This window comes from Taudactylus pleione, unplaced genomic scaffold, assembly GCF_031769625.1.
Source record: "Taudactylus pleione unplaced genomic scaffold, aTauple2 ptg000201l, whole genome shotgun sequence".
NCBI lineage: Eukaryota > Metazoa > Chordata > Amphibia > Anura > Myobatrachidae > Taudactylus > Taudactylus pleione.
The window spans coordinates 61,496,559-61,514,341 of NW_028284603.1; the positions used below are offsets into that span (position 1 = coordinate 61,496,559).

The 17,783-nt window shown below is 42.8% G+C and overlaps 1 protein-coding gene across 2 annotated transcripts in view; it reads left to right on the plus strand.

Annotated features, from left to right (window-relative positions):
* EDARADD (EDAR associated via death domain) overlaps nt 1-16,636 on the plus strand; it is a 61,331-nt gene extending 44,695 nt beyond the window's left edge. The window contains exons 2-6 of one of the 2 annotated variants that reach the window (XM_088477646.1): nt 441-502; nt 994-1,033; nt 9,636-9,724; nt 10,908-10,953; nt 14,604-16,636. In XM_088477646.1, the coding sequence (XP_088333772.1) occupies nt 441-502; nt 994-1,033; nt 9,636-9,724; nt 10,908-10,953; nt 14,604-14,971 (605 nt within the window). In that variant the 3' untranslated portion in view covers nt 14,972-16,636. The remainder of the gene's footprint in view (nt 1-440; nt 503-993; nt 1,034-9,635; nt 9,725-10,907; nt 10,954-14,603) is intronic. The other variant, XM_088477647.1, reaches the window with a different exon arrangement.
* Nucleotides 16,637-17,783: the final 1,147 nt, after the last annotated feature.

Genomic DNA, 17,783 nt, shown 5'->3' on the forward strand with positions numbered 1-17,783 from the left:
TTTTGGATCATGCTTTACCATGCTCTTTATTTTGGGGTGAAACACATTGTGATATTTGGCACTGGGACAAATACTGATGGGTATATTGTCAGAATCATACTAAATTCTAGGCAAATACCCAATGATTGCTTTAATTGAAATGGTCTTGATTACTTTGTCCTTTTCTCAGCACTAGGACATCTTGCATCGCCACTTATCACAGCAATGCAAGATGTCTTAGCACTGAAATGTACTAAATATATCGTCACCAGAGAAGTCTTATTATAAGTCACCTCTCCGGCAATAACCTGTCTGTAAGGCATAAGCCTAGTGCTGATGCGATTTAGAATGGATCCTTGCCCCAATGAACCCCAATCATTATTGTTATGTATGTTTTCAAATTTACATAACTCTGTTCCTTCCTATATTATGTTTTTTTTTAACCTGACATTGTTTCTTAGCAGATCATGAGGCCAAAGAACCAGTTGAGGATACTGAGCCCAGCACATTACTGTATGAAACAGTAAGTTCAACATGAATGACTATCTTTCCCTTTACAATCCATGGACTTGTAGTACGCAGCCTTTTTCTTAAATGTACTTCATTCACAGAGGAGCAGCCATTTTGTGAGCTGGTAATGCAGCATATCAATTCACAATTAGCCAGTGTCATCTGTGGCGTGCGTTTCAGAGACAAATTTCAGTTAAAAATAGTAGAATACCTGCCGAATTGGTCCTTTCCATCTTATTTCCATGGAACTACTAGGAATAGATTGCTAGCATAATAGCATTGCGTGTAGATTGTACAGGAAACTGGACCACTATATGATAAAAAAAACCACCACCTTCATAATATATTATAAATATCTACACACATAGTGCAATTATCATCAGTACATTAGATAAGCCTAATTCCTACTAATTACATATTTATGTCTGTAGCTTTTATTGCATTCTAGCTTTTAATATAATGGTGTATTAAACTATTAATATACATGTTCCATCTTATTTACAGACAGACAAGTATCCTGTGCAGGACACAGCACTACCTAAAGGTAAGAGTTCTTGTCTACTTTTCATTCTTGTTGTTATAATACTATTAGTTTAATATACTGTATAGTTTTTACATCATATGATCATATATTTGTTAACTACATTGCACGTTCTTCCTTTCCAACATTTAAAAAGTTAATGTGGTACACAAAAGGCTTTGATCACTATAAGATGTATACATATTCCCAACTTTTGAGCAATGTGTAATTACAGAAAAGTCCAAGGCTATAATAACATCAGTAAATTGAAATACTGATGATTTTTCTGTATGAATTTCCTGCGTTCATTTTCACCAAACTGACCAAAATCCACCAAATTAGCTCTTCCTTGGCCCCCTGTTCCCCATTAAATTTCAGAGACTCCTGTGGATTACGTGTAATGTTTTGGTATAATATTCAATACATAGGGGGCTCCCGCAGCTATTCAATACACCGCGCTGTTTGGGCGTGCTAAGGAATTCTTCTCGCACCCCCCCTGGGGATGCAAGGAGAAATCCAAACCAAAGTGCCGGGCGCGCAGCTATTTTTCTGCTTAGCGCACACTAACAGTCGCCCGTCCGGCTCTTTGATCAGAGAATGCCGGTTAACGCGCCTTAACACCCTTGTTAAGGCGCGATAGGCGTGATAACCGGCATTCTCCGACCACACAGCGCGGTGAATTGAATAGCTGCAGGAGCTCCCTCCCGTGGCTATTCAACATCGCGTTGAATTGAATTCCCCCCATAGTTAAGTTGTCACAATTCACTAAACTGAAAATATACAGATTGAATTTAATAACATTCAATGGAACAATTGGAATCTTTTGGAAGCCATAAGGAATGACAGGCAGACATTAGGATTCTGGGTCTGATAGACAAGTGGGATGTATACACTTCACAGCACGTATGGAGCATTGTGTTTTTCTTAATCCATGAAACCCTAAAATCTGTGTAGAGAAATTATAGGTAATGTGATCATTAGAACTGTCTAACCCCAGGGTCACATTCCTTCATAGCATTATAATTGTGCATTGAGGAAATAGAAGGATTTTCCCTGAAATATTATACATTGCCAGAGGTGGACTGATGCAACTAATGTGGTTTCACTGTTGACATCATGCTAGTGCCACTATCTGTCTGCAAAATCTAAAATACGTAAAATTCCATGAAATTAAATTTAAGATTATTTACGTACTGGAAGTTATTGAAAAAAAAATATATATAAATATAGATTTATTTAAAAATATTTATTTTGCAATATATTGTAAAAATAATTTGTTGAAGTGTAAAATACATTTAAAACAATTTATAATAAACATAGTAATATCAAAATAGTATATCAAAATGTGTTTTTTCTAATAAAAAATGTAATTGTTAAAAGTGTTGTCCTAGTATTACCCCAACAACACAACACAACAGGAAAATTTGACAGTCGCCCCTTTGTTCTGCGACTATAAATTCCACAAATATCGTGCAAAATGCCATATCCAGCAGAACAAAAGCTGAGCCCAAACATTGTATCAGTGTGACATTGCACCTCTGTGAAAAAGCCTGTTTTGCCACAAAATTTTATTTCTTAAAAATGTCACTGCAAATCTTTATTTTTTTGTTTATGTAAAATGTACTGCTTGCTAAAACCATTCAGGCATTGTAGCGTAGTAGTTGCTTGATATCCCTGACATTTCATATTACCAGGGCTGATGTCATTGTCCTGCGGATAGCTCAGGGGTGCAGGGAAAGTCCCACTCCCTCTCAGTTTATCTCTGCAGAACAATACACTGCAATGTCATATCTGTGACTCTGTGGCAAATGTATTTTTTTTTGTGCGTATGTGTAACAGGCTGGACTTATTTAACCCTTACAACACCTCAGACATCAGAACATAATAATTATATAAGCATGTACACACAGTAGTTTATACTGGAAACCCTAGTAACCAATGACTTGGCAGATGTCATTTTTCTAGTATTAGTAGAAAATTAAAAGAAATGTCTTAATAGTGCAACATCCAGAGGCCGCTAAGGTTGAGAGCTTATTACAGTGATATATCTCATGTTATACACACCACAGTGTGTCCTTTGCAGATAACACATTTGCTTGCACACCTTCAATAAGGTAAATTTTACTAACTGCAAAAAAAAGTACTCTTCCACCTCCTGATATATGGAAACGGGGGCGCCGAGAGGGGGGGGCGGGTACAAGTTACCCGGGCCCGGGCTTCCAGAGGGGCCCGGCGGGGGCCCGGGTCCGGCGCCGCCCCCCCTCCCTCCTCACTATCTCCCAGCACACAGCGGGCCTGATTCAGAGCCGGACGCTATTTGCGCTCGCTCGTTCAGAAAAAGGGGCTGGCTATTTAAATGAACCATTCGCTCTTTGCGGTCTGTTCACGCCTCTATGTCTGAACGAGCGAACAAAAAATGCGAACGTAATTTTGAAAAAAACGCCCCCTGGCCGCTCGCATCATACGTCATGTCCGCTATTTATTAGATTAATCGAGTACATCGAAAGGCGTCTGAACTGCTCGCTATTCTTGTGGTTGGTTTTTCCTACCACAATCATGCGAGCCGTTCTGAATATAAAACAACCAAGTGACGTGGTCGATGACGCTGCTTTGTTAATTATGCACACCCATAAAACGCCCGCTTTGACCTTTAAGCACGCCTGCGTTCGGATCTCCACTCCCCGTTTTCAAGCACCTTCCCCTGTTACCACCCACAAACGCCTCATTCTGTCACTCAAAATAGCAGGCATTCGCTATTTAGCGAGCACACGATTTTCGGCCGCACTGACTGGTTCGCGCATGCGTATTAAAATCCGTACGCATGCGCAGTTGTGCGAACATCGGTAGGAACGAACGAGCTGCCGCTTACGAGCGGCTCTGAATCAGGCCCAGCGTGTGCTGAGATGCAGTGGGAGATTGCTGTGGCTGCTGCTTAGCAACCGCGAGCAATCTCCTATGCCTGAGGGGGGGAGCGATCACACTGATCGCACCCCCCCTGGCTTTGCGCCGGGCTGAGGGGCTCGCAGTGCCCCCCTCCCCGACGTGCAGCGCTGCTACACGGCGCTGCAAATGTACACTTTTTTAAACTTTTTTATTCAAGGGGGCGTGGCCACGCCTCCCGCGATTTGGCCACGCCCCCCTCTTTACCGGTGCCCGGCAGCGCTCTCAACAGCCCTGTATGGAAATACACTAGTATTTTATTATTATTATTATTATTATTATTACAGGTTGATTCTCCCATGTCCAAATATTCCGAAATACGGAATATTCTGAAATACAGATTTTTTTTGGCATGACTGAGATAATGACACCTTTGCTTTTTGATGGTTCAATGTACACAAACATTAAAAATATTGTGTAAAATTACCTTCAGGCTGTGTGTATAAGGTGTATATGAAACATAAATGAATTTCATGTATGTACACAAATTTAGTTTGGGCCACAAAAGTATTGAAAATATTGTATAAAAGTACCTGCAGGCTGTGTGTATAAGGTGTATCTAACACATAAATGCATTCTGTGTGTAGATTTGGGTCCTATTCCCAAGATATCTCATTATGATATGCAATTATTCCAAAATACGGAATATTCCGTTATCCAAAGTACCCCTGGTCCCAAGCATTTTGGATATGGGAGACTCAACCTGTATTATTATTATTAATAATAATACATTTAATTTCTAGGGCACCACAAGTGTTCCACAGCGCCATACAGAGGGCAAAACAATAAGGGTAACAGTACAGTACAAAATAGCACTACACAGGTCTAGTTCATCTGAAAAAAACAAAAACAGGTGATTGGAGTGTGGGACAGAGAGCCCCAGCGAGGATGTGTGGCAGGTGTACAAGAGAAGTAGGTGATGAGACAGGAGGGAGGAAGGCGCTGCTCATGAAGCTTAAGGCCCCCTTACACAGAAATGGCGATCCGCTAGTTGGAAATGCAGACTGGCTATGGATGTTTTCCATGATCCATCGAAGGATCGGTGAAACTATACATGTTAAATTTCACCGATTTGCAGATCACGTTCATATTTTGATCGTGATCGGCAAATCAGTGAAATCCAACATGTTGGATTTCACCGATCCTCTAACCCGGCATCGCAGGAATGCAGCATTTCGGCAATCCGTCACTGGTGTATGGGGGCCATTACAGTCTACAGAACACCAGTAAAAGTGAGACGGTAACTAGATAAAAATAAATGAATAAATAAATAAAAGTATTTATGTAGTTTTTAAATCTTTTTGAAGGATTAGCTACAAGTGAGTAAAAAAAAAATAAAGTTTTATAATCATGTGTAGCACTTATATGTTGGCAAAATAGGCCTTTACATATACCAGGTGTATTTGCAAAGTTTTTTCTGTATACCCACAAAGCACAGGCATGCCAGACTGCATTGTTTAGTGTTGCACTGCACAGCTTCGGGGGGGAATTCAATTGGCTTGAGAGGCTCCATAGGAGTGTGATGTGGGGGCTGCACCCTAACTGGCAAATACAGTAGAGGCTGCTTTTGCTGATTTCTGCTTGTACCTCTTATGGTTGCAATCAGAAATCAGCATTAACACACTGTACGACCCCTTTTGTAGGACACAGTCACTGACTGCGGTTGGGCTAATTTAATCGTTTTTGGAGCTGAACCCGTGAAAGCACAAAAGTTGTGAGGTTCTTATGGAACCTGGCTGCTAATTAGATTCCTCCATTAATGTGATAACAATGTAGTTTCTGAGGAGACACCTTTGAATTATAGCAGGCACATTTCATTTACAATATAGCCTTCAATAAAGGTGGTTTATAAATACACTCCCTGATATGTGCTCTTAGACGCCGCCTACTTTTTTTGTGTATTTCTTTATTGTTGTTGGAAGTGTGGCAAAAACTTCCTGTGGGCGTGCTGCACTCTACACAAGGAGGGGGGCTAACAGCACACCATTACTGGCTCTTGGACTATCTATCTTTTTTAAACATTTCATTTACAAGATTACAAAAACAACAGCTACCCTAAGGAAACATCTGAACAGGCATCCATGGCACCAAATAATCAAGTTGGACGTTGGACCCATAAAAACAAAAGCAAAACAAAGGTGATGCACAAAGCTGTAAAAATCTAGGTGCAGAAAAGCATAAAGTGCCTTGAGTCCTTTTGGAGAAAAATGCTATATAAATAAAATCATTATTTTAATTAGCTTATTTGGCCAACACCGGGGTGACTGTGGTGGTACAAATATTTGCTCTGTCTGAGGTCAGGTGAATACTGTAAGTCAGGGCATTGTGGAATGTGAGCTAGCCACACGCACGCATCTGGTATTGTGCCCTAAGTTTTTCTGCACTGGTTAATTTGTCCTATTCACCAGTTTATACTGTATAGCTTTCTTACAGTACTTCCTGTCCATGCTTTCTTTATTTAGACTAAGCTTAGATTAAGAAGACTGCATTATTTATGTGGTAAAATGTTGTACCAGATTTTAATAATAGTATGTTATTTACTAAAATATTGCAGTAAAAGGGGATTATAGATCACTGTGCTCTATAGCTGAAGGTTATGCAGGATCTCAAATCAGTTGTGCTCCAAAAGTAAGCCCTAACGATGGAGACTGACAAAGTGCACATCCCTCTTTCTGCAAACTATGCTATGTCTGAGTCAAATCATAAGCCTTTACCATGCAGAATACCCGTACCAATTGGAAAATGAGTAAATTAGTTATAAATTATTATTCCTGACAGGAAGTGATGTTCTATTAGTTGGCTTAAATTAAAATGTCAAACCTGCTTTAAATTTGAACAGTAGACTTCAAAAGTTTTATACAAATAATTTAATATCACAACAGATGAAAAGATTTCCACCTTCACGCATATTATAATGAGATTTTCTGAATTTAATAAAATAATTTAATAAGTAGCAGTGCTTGATAATCACTAGTCAGCCGTTCTCCTGTTTGGAATTCGGCCATGTTTTTTGTACTGCACACCTAGAGGGATGTAGGGGAGGGGTTGCTAGAGACATGTATTAACACATCCAGGCTTTCTCATCTGTTACTTAGACTTATTTGAACTCAAGTAAATAGCAGTACCTATTAACGCCAAAAAAGTAGTCACAAAAAGCTGCCGACTTATATGCACTTATTCCTTCTTATCAAAGAGCTGCAAAATAAGACTATAATACTGCAGTTCATAGTTTATTATTCTCTATTATTCAAAAGGCACCACCACGTGTTTGTAGTGTTGTGTAGGGAGATTGCAATAGTATATTAAAAAAATAAAATAAAAAAAGGTTCAACCAAACAGTATAGAGGCAAAAATCAATCAAACATGAGATCACGATACAACAAAATCAGAGTTAATAACAACAGTAACATTCAAAGACCCTCATGCCCTGGGAAGCTGGGGCAGGATTAGAATCAAGAGGGTGGAAGGCCCTGCTCCTAAGAGTTTATAATCTAAGGGGATCTAGATGAAACTGGAGGTGACCTAAGAAGAGGTGAGAAGGGAGGACAGATATTGATAATTACATTATCATTATATAAAATCTCAGAAGTCCTGTTAATGACTACTGTCCTGGCACCCATTACAGTGTAAGTCTAGAGGCTCAGTCGGTTTAGCACACCATGCTTCTAGAGCCAGAAAAGTATGATGTCACATAGCAGTGATAGCATTTTCACAGTCAAGTATTCCATTCACTCGTACATACAAAGCCGCAATTTTTTAATAATTTTAGTAATTCTTGGAATATAATAAATGGTATTTTTATCTACCCAATCATTACTTGTTTACCAAACTTACTAGTAATAGATTTTCTGTATATTAAATACTCATTAATAAATAGTAAGTTATAAAAGCAGAAGAATAAGAAAAGACAGTAAGAAGTATACAGCACAAGAGAAATTATTCTGCGTGGTTCTCCAATAGTGAAAGGTACATTTATTAATATAGTTGTTGGTTCGTAATGTACAACCTTGCTCTGCAGTGCCAGACAATTGGGGGGGGGGGGGGGGGGCGCATACAGTATATACATACATACTTGCCCACTCTTCATAAATGTTTAGGAGACACATATTTTTGGGGAGCCCTCCAGGCACTGGCAAGTGTAGGCAGCTTTCAGGCATCCCACCCACTTCTTAGTGACGGGGGGCAAAATGTTGGAATCGTAATTCTGTGAGAATTGCGTTATTTCAGCCCTGCCCCCTTTTTATAGACCTGCGATTTGTTGCATTACACAATGGGGGAAAGGAGCCTAATGACGCAGTGAGGGTGTACCAGTGTGAGTGGTATATATGCGAATAGGCTGGGCTGTAATAAAGAAGTGGGATTTGTCTAAATAGTTAGCAGTCATAGGCTCGATTCAATTGCCCGTGATGTAAATAGCGCCGGGAGATAGCTCCCGGAGCTTTTCATTTGTGCGCGGTGTTTAGTTGGAGAATGCCCGTTCTTGTGACTAAACACCCTGTTTAAGGCGCGAGAACGGGCATTCCCAGACCTAATGCTGTTTTCCAGGCGTGATGGGCAGAAAACAGCCTCGTGCGTGGACTTTTGTCGGATTTCTGCTCGCATCCTCGGAGGGGTGCAAGAAGAAATCCTTAGTCGGGCGTAGCAACGCGGTGTATTGAATAGCTCCGGGAGCTGATTCCTGGCGCTATTCACTTCGCGCAGAATAGAATCGAGCCCATATAGGCAGGAGTAGGAAATGGATGGAAATGTGTCATCGTGCCAGACACTTGCCCAAATTTTGCTATGGGTCTGCTGATGCTATATTTAACCCCTGGATAGCCACATCAGCCTTCTGAGCTCCACTCTGCTCTCAGAGGCTGTTATAAATGAATCATGAAAGTGAGGGGATTATCACCCAACATATTGTGAGCCTGGATCAGGACAGAGGGGCGTCTCACAACAGCTTGGGGGCATGTTACTGTCATATAGGGGGCGTAGCTATACCCTGGGGCGTGAAGCGCTAGACTGACCCTTCAACCCTTCCTGTCCCTCACAATCACCTTTTTACTGCCGCATGCATCAGCAGAGCATCAGATAAAAAATAGACAGAAGTTGATTGATTGCTATGGGCAACGTCTCCACTTTTTCTCTCGTTAAGCTTTGATCAGCAGCGTTTCCTGTCCTCTTACCTGAGGGGGATTGCCGCTGCTGCTGCTGGCCCGGGTCCCTGCGCCTGCTCACTTAATCTGGCAGGCGTGGGGACCTGCGCATATGCACGCCTAACACCAGCTTCTCGGGGCTGCATTGGTTGCAGCCCGAGAAGCCCTGTAGGGCTGTCCAAAAGGCAGAGCAGCGGCTTCCACTGGAAGCCGCTCTCTGCTGATCAGAGCCCAGACTGGCAGTCTCAGGGGGAGGAGACCCCTCCCCCTGGCTGACTGTCTTCAGCGTGACTGGCAGGTGGCGCTTCCAATAGGAAGCCACCTCCAGTCACAATGAAGCCAGTGCAGTCACGGACAGCACTAGCTCACTGAACAGCAGAGGATTTTACTGGGGGGGCTGCAGCCTCGCAGCCCCTAGGTAATATCCACTACTGGGTTTGATACATCTCCTCCATTGTCTTATTAGTGTGAAATGTTGCAAAGTAAATATGATATTTCTATACTTTGGGTATTATATAAAGTGACAGTTCTAATTAATTTTCCTATAGATGACAGTAGCTTAACAGATCATGTACCTGTGGAAAGTCCAATTGATCCTGTGGCATCCCCCATATCAGACTCTGGTAGAATAAAGCAGGTAAGAGGCCTATCACTTTATTCTTATTATATCTGTACAAGTACTGATTTTTAGCATGATCCCCAATAATATTGATACCCGCAAGTGAAGGTCCATAGTTCTCAATGTCCAGGTTTTAGGTCCGGGCAAGTGGCAAACTAAAAATGGTCATGGTCCAGGCAGAGCTCAAAATAGACAGCAATCCAAAAATAGTTAGGGTCCATGCAGTGGTCAGGCAGGCGACAATCTAAGAATGAACAATATACAGACAAGGTCCTGAATACTAGAAAATAAAGTACTCTAGAACACTGGGCCTGATTCAGAGCCGGACGCTCTGACCAGAGCGCTCGCTCTGAATCAGGGCCTTCCTAGTTAAATTTGGAGCGGCCTCCTGGCCGCTCGCATAGCTGTGGGTGACCACCCACAGCTATGCGAGCGGCCAAAAAGATGGTCGCGATGGTCATGACCATCACGACCATCGGGCTTGCGACGTGAACCTTATGGTAGGGTCTTGTCTGCCACAAGCCCGGAGTGCTTTTGGCTCTATCAGAGCCAAAAACACTCCCACTGACATCACTAGTGATGTCAGTGGGGCCGGACCCAGACGGTAGGCGTTCCCATGGGAATGCCTCCGTCTGGGCAGCCACGCCCCCGGCACGCCCGCCAGAGGGGGCGTGCTGTCACTCACCATCGACAGCACGCCCCCTTTGGTGCGAGACCTCGATCGACGGCTTCCCCGTCGCTCGCCGGGTCTCGCGCATGCACACGACGGAGCAGCCTACGTCGTGCGCATGCGCATTTGGGAAACATCGACCCGCTTGCGAGCGTACAGCGCTCGCGAGCGGGTCTGAATGAGACCCACTGTACCTGTGGCTGGAAGTGAGTAGTACAGATGTTTGCAACTTTGCACTGTAAGAGTTTAGCGGTCAATCAGAAATCTCCCTAGGAACTGGGAATCTGTAGCCCATTCAGCTCTAGTGTGGTCATGTGACTGCACTGTACCTGCCTGGTCTATCGGTAGCATCCATAGAGGAGCTACACTCCCACCCACTTCAGTTCTTAGGCCATATAGTGCCCAGTTCTACCTAAAGTAGATGAAAACAAGTTATTTTCTATGGCAAAGTTTTGAAGAGTATAACAAAAGTAAATCCAGAATCAATCCCACACAAGTAATTTTGCTTTCTGTTACTTGTTTATTCTCCAGCCAGAAGAAAATGACTGTCCTGTATCTACTATAAATGCTCTGTCAGGTAAGTGAAGTATATTTGCAAACATTCAGACAGTGAAAGCAAATCAAAGAGTTGCTGGCCCATAAGTAGTAGCCTGCCAGTTGCAGGAAGCGGTGTGATATTTGAAGTTTAGCCCTTGGATTTAAAGCGGCAATAATATAAAAGAAAAACTAAGGTTTTGCCTTTGTCAAGTAGTGTCGCTTTAAATCTATGGGCTAAATCGCCAGAATCATGCCTGTTCACACAACTGGCAGTCTATTACATATGGGCCCCTATGTGTGTTCTTTGTATGAATCTCTAATTCTCTGTTGGTCACATACACCATATTTTCTAAACTGTTGGATTCTATAAGAGTTAGGGCCTTATTCTAAATCAGACACAGCTGCATACGTGGTCTGCGCCTTTTACCACTGTCATGCCTGCTAATGCCGCTACAAAGCCCATTCCAGGTGAGCATCCCTTGGTGACAAGATGTGCAATGACTACGCCGCCAGGGCCAGTCAAAGTGCGTAAGCAGATGCAGCTGCTGGCTGAGAGGTGCACCAGAAACAGTCACAGAGTTGTATGCATCTATATGGTGCACCTTCCTCCTATCCGTATGCTTGTTTTACTTCAGTGCGGACATGCACTAGCTTATGTCTGAAAATAGGTGTAACCGTGTTTATAGCCCGCAGTTCCGTTGACGCCAGCACTGAACTTAGCTTATGTAAGGACACCCTGTTATTACAGCCCAGTTCAGTGAAGGTGTGACTGAACTGCGCATGACTCTACAACGGCCATACAGTTCTGGAGCATGCGCAGTACAAAAATAGGCAAGATACGTTCTGCAATGTTCATCTCAGCATCAGTCCCAACATGTATACAGATTGGGGGAAATATTAGTGTTTTAAACCATCTGAGAGAAGCCATCGATGGCTTGTATTTTGCACCTGCACAGTCGGTGCCCTCGTATGCATTTGTGATTCACCATCGGGCTCAGCCATTGATATTTTACCATCGGTGGCTGGCCATCAATGGTGAAAAAAACTCACCATCTGGTTCAGACCATCAATGGCTGCTCGATGGCCACCCACAGGAAATAACTATGTTATTAATAATATTGTCAGTCATTCAGATTAACATCGGACAGTTGACATTTAATTTACATACAATGTAAAATCATTTTCAGTGATAAATTGTAACTGTTGTCTGTTATTTTTTATTATTCAACTTAAAAATACATTAGTATAAAACCACTGAACGGAAAGTTGAGTTCGGTCGCTGCAACCAGTGTACGGACGGTCGGCAGGTCACCTGTGCACACGCAGGGCCGCCATCAGAAATTGTAGGGCCCTGGACAGACAAAATAGCCCCCCCCCGTGTTCTAGCAACTCCAGCCCTGCAGTGTCTATCCAACCCCCATTCTATCTATCCAACCAGCACCCCTTCTGTCTCCCCAGCCAGCCTCCCTTCTCTTTCTCATTTATTTTACATTCCCCATGCCCACTCCCTACCTTATATATTTTAGGATTTTGCCTTCCCCCCACAAACTCTCTTACAATATATATGTGATATATATGTATTTGATTTTTTTTTCCCCCAAGACCACCTCCACCCTTTCTCTTATACAGTATGTATGTGTCCCTAATAATCTTGGGTCTCCTTTCTTACCTGTTCTTCCATTTCTTCCTCTACTTCTCTTCTTGCGTGTGATCACTGCTAGGGATCGACTCACGCTGGCCAGGGAGGAGCTGCTCTTCTGTGCATGAGACGTCCTAACATCACTCCCCTTCTCAGTGCAGCGTGCCGACATAGGAAGGAAGAGGGATTCTGGGTAGGGAGGCATACATAGTCATTGAAACAGCCGCCAGGCGGCCCCTCATGACTCCATCCAGGGGCGCCGGCACTTCACCTTGTCCCCTAGCACAGAAGTGGCCATGCAGCCAGGGAGCGGAGCTCTTAGGGCCTGATTCAGAGCCGGACGCAATTAGCGCTCGCTTGTCCAGAAAATAGGGGTGGCTATTCAAATGAACCGTTCGCTCTTTGCGGTCTGTTCACGCCTCTAGGTCTGAACGAGCGAACAAAACTTGCAGTCGTTTTTTGGAAAAATACGCCCCCTGGCCGCTCGCATCCTACGTCATGTCCGCTATTTATTAGATTAATCGAGTACATCGACCAGCGTATGAACTGCTCGCTATTCTTGTGGTTGGTTTTTGCTACCACAATCTTGCGAGCAGTTCTGGCTATAAAATAACCCAGTGACGTGGTCAATGACGCTCCTGTATTAATTATGCACACCCTTAAAACGCTCGTTTTGACCTTTAAGCACGCCTGCGTTCGGATCTCCACTCCCCGTTTTCAAGCACCTTCCCCTGTTACCACCCACATACGCCTCCTCCTGTCACTCAAAATAGCAGGCATTAGCTGTTTAGCGAACAAACGAATTTCGGCCGCACTGACTGGTTCGCGCATGCGTATAACGATCCGTACGCATGCGCAGTTGGGCAAACATCGCTCGGAGCGAACGAGCAGCCGCTTACGAGCGGCTCTGAATCAGGCCCTTAGTCTTTGCCAGCCGATGGCCCTGCACCTTCCAGTAACAAAACTGTACTGGCCTGGGAGGCAGATGTCACCGGGCCCCCGGGCCGGCCTCTGGGTAGAAGCCAGGTGTGGGCTCCCCTCTCTGTCTGGGCCCGGGACTCCAGGCCCAGCAGTCCCACCCTGATGGCGGCCCAGACGAGCCGATATATCTGCAGTGTATATCAACATCGGCTGTGCTGCAGGGCTGACCTGATATGTCTGTGAACAACGTTGTTCATAGACATATCGGGTGTACACACCCGGCGATCCGCTATCGATATATTGTTCATCATTCTATTGAACAGTGGGCTCGATTCAGATCCGCTCGCAAGATGCGTTCGCATGCACCCATTATATGCAAATCTGGCAAAGGCAGGCGATCGCACGGCAAGGCATTAGCATGCCCACTATGTCTTAGCGTGCGATCGCTCTGTGTGTGGAGATGCTCACCAGCCTGTCTTAAGATGCCCACTTGCGCACATCATCTCCAGGAAGTGTATGCAACCATCGGTAACATCGAGTACCATCGGAAGCGATCGCAGAGCTTGTGGTTGACCATACCCTACCGCAAGCACTGCGAGTGATTCAGTGTACATTTCAGCCAAGTGACGGTACTATGATGATGCCTCTTAATTATGCACGCCTCTGAAATGGCGTTAAGACGCTCAGGCATGCCTCCACTCCCCCGTTTCTAGCAGCCAACCCCTGTCACCACCCACAAACTCCTTCTCCTGTCACGCAATCAACCGGGCTGTCTATGTGCAGCGAGCGAATGCTTCCCGATCACTCGCACTGGTTTGCGCACATGAACTGCGATGCGTAAGCAAGTGCAGATTGCAGAAAAACGGCTGGCTGCATACGAACGCAGCCTAGCGAGCGGGTCTGAATCAGGCCCAGTATATCTAGTAGTGCGTGCATTAGGAAAGGGAGACCAGGGGGAGCTACCCTACGTAAGTGGTTCCTTTCTTAAGGGAAATAATCTATTTTGAGTAGAGTTCCTTTTAACATTGACATTGTAATGTTATCTGACTGTATTACTTCAGTAGTTATTATATGTATACAATATATGTATTATTCAGATGCAGCCAGTTCTCACATTGTATTGTTCACAGATTTAACTAATTCTTATAAAGAAAGCAGTGAGACGTGTAACTCTCCCCCAACGATCAGTGATTTGCTGGATGATGAGGATCTGTTGTATACCCTGAAGATAAAATTAGATCCCTGCCACCCTACTGTGAAGAACTGGAGAAACTTTGCCAGCAAATGGGGGATGAGTTACGATGAATTGTGTTTCCTGGAGCAGAAGCAACAGAGTCCCACCATTGGGTTCTTGCTACGGAACAGTGAGAGGACTGTGGAGCAGCTGATTGACCTGTGCAAACTCTATAAGAGGGTCGATGTTCAGAAAGTTTTGTTGAAATGGGTCAATGTAGATTGGGCAGTGAGAGTACATAAAACGTACAGGAACAGCGTGTGACTCGGAATGTGTGTGGACTGATCATTGTTTTATAAATATTTGTTTTTTGATTTTTTTTTTTTGTAAGCATTGCAGAATATGTCTAAACAATTTAATTTACATTCCCATTGCCTGTGCATAATATTCCTCACATTTCACAGCAGCATTTATAAATAGGCATCTGAAGTACAGGACTGCCCTTCCCGCTTGACTACAGACTCAGCCATTGTCCATAAACAAACAGGCAATTTTGAAAAGCTCTTAAATCTGATTGTAATTGGTTATAAATTATAATGTTATAGTAATGAACCAATTGGTTCATCTGTAATGCACATTATTTTTCTTACTTTTTTTGTGCTAGTGTAGTATTCACTATACGTCCTCACTATAGTCTTATAGGAAGTATCTATAATATATTAGAAATAAGATGCAATCATATAAAAAGTTGCTACATTTAAATAGCAAATAAAGCTCAGAAAAAAGGTGTTTTTACATAAAATCTAAGTCTTTATAAGGACAGAAAGTTTCATCAACAGGCATAACTTGCATACAGGAAGGGAGATAGATCCATGGAATAGTCTCCCAGAATGTGTGGGGAAGGCTCCTAATAGAATACATGGGACAAACATATTGCTAATGTTAGGGCTTAGGGCCTGATATAGAGTAGTACACAAACCCAATGCTTTATGTACAACTCCGATGTTTGGTGATCGGCGCATGCGCAGGACCTGTACTACACATGTGCAGATCTGTATCTGTGACCCCTAAGCTGCAGCCATTTGGAGGCGGGGAAGGGGTGGCGATGGCCAGTGTTACATAAAGATGGGGTAGTGTTGGGGAGAGCATAAAACCCCTTCAGTAGCTCTACCTGGAAGTGACGTGAGTGAGGGCGGAAGTGGAGGCTTCTGCCCACACTTTTCCACGAAAATAAGAAAGTTGGCCACTTGCGGGCTCGCTTCGCTCGCCACGCTGCGCGCACGGTGGATCGCTTTGCTCGCCACATGAATATATTCTCCCTCTGTGCTCACTTGGATGGGATCCATTGCATTCTGCGTCTTCGGACGCAGCGGCGGATCACAAAAAACTGCAGTGTACATTTTTCTATTACAGACGCCTCCTGCTGCTTTTACGTATTTCGCACAGCAGCTATTGTATGAACTGCGTCCACTTTTGTATCAGGCTCTTAGATAGAAAATATGAAGAAAATGACAGCCCAAAAAAACAAATACAATTAATTGTAGCAATATGTCCTTTTTCTGACCTACTGATAATTTTCCGATTAACCTAAGTAATCCAAGTAAACTAGTTAAACATTGCAGCATAGAGAACAGGTATAAACAATTCCAGAACCAGCCACTTAGTGTCAGTGTTTGAGTAATGCTCACACAGCTAGATATCAAGGAACTGCCGGTAAAGTGCTTACAGTTGGCTATGCTTTTTACTAAAGATGCATGAAGTCTGTTTTTCCTTCCCTTTTCATGTATCTTATGCAAAGTGGTCAAAATAAATCAACAACTATAAATTTAAAAATAATGTAAAAATTTAGTAACTTTTCAAAATAAATGTATATAAGTGAAAGTTGTTTGTAACAAATATAAAATTGTGCCAAACTTGCAAGGATGTAACAAAAACAAACTACCTTTTGTTAAAAAATAAGTAGTTTACCCAGTAAAAATGTAATGTACACTAGCTATTTAGTTTAAATAACTTTTTTGTTTAAATAAAATCATTCTGTACTCATTATTTGTTAAGCATTCTTATATTATACATTATTTGGTAAGCATTATTGTATTATACATTATTTGGTAAGCATTCTTGTATTATACTATTTGTAAGTATTCTTTTATAAGAAATGTTTTCTTTTTTTTTAAAGTCCTTCTTTCCGGCTCAGGCGCTATCTTGGCTGTCAGTCAATGCCTATTGGTGATGGTGACTACGGTAGTGATACAAATATTCTAGGCAAGGGTATGTGTTTTGGGCCCTTTAAATTTGTGTTTTAAACCCAAGGATTAACAGGATACCAGTGTGTGACAAGACGTTGAAAGTCACAGTGTTAAATAATTGAATGCCAGCTGTATAAATGCTTTATCTTAAATTGCATCTGCAACTTGTCATGGACAGAATGCAGATCATGTAAGTCCTGGTTGCCTGTTGGATTTCCTGTGTTTAGACACTGGGTCGATTACAATCTTAGCAGAAGAAGCATTTACTATACAACCTTATCGGTGTCACCTGCTCAGACACAAATGCATTTTGTAACCAGGCTCACACCAAAGACTGTAAGAGCCAGATTCAATAAGCCGCATTAATATACCTTGTGGGGGAAAGGGTGATAGCCTTGGACTTTTACACCCAAGGGAATTCAGTTATAATCCCTTTTACTTGCACGGTAAATCTGCTGCTAATTCGCGTTAACACACAGATTCCAAGATAAGTACCCGGAGCTATATGGTAACATGTTCGTGGCTGCCGCGATATGGGCAGAGAGTCCTACTTATTTCTCTTTGAGCCTCAGGAGGAGGTGCACAGAAATCCGCGTTAAGTGGCTGCAGGTTGTAATTGAATACGGGCATTGCATTGTGGGTAATTAGCCCTTTGAGGCTACATGATATTGGCCCTAAATTTCTCCTTTTAGATGCTTGAATATTAAAGACCCAACAGATCAGGACTGACTAAAAAGTATAAATTTCTGACACCATTAAACCATATTCCTCTATGAGATACATACAAAATCCTTTTTCTGTCTAATGCGATACCCAGAGGTAAATAGTAGAAGTCCCAGAGGGTATAATGTCCACTTTAGAGCTTACAAAGCACAGCTAAGCACCTGGTG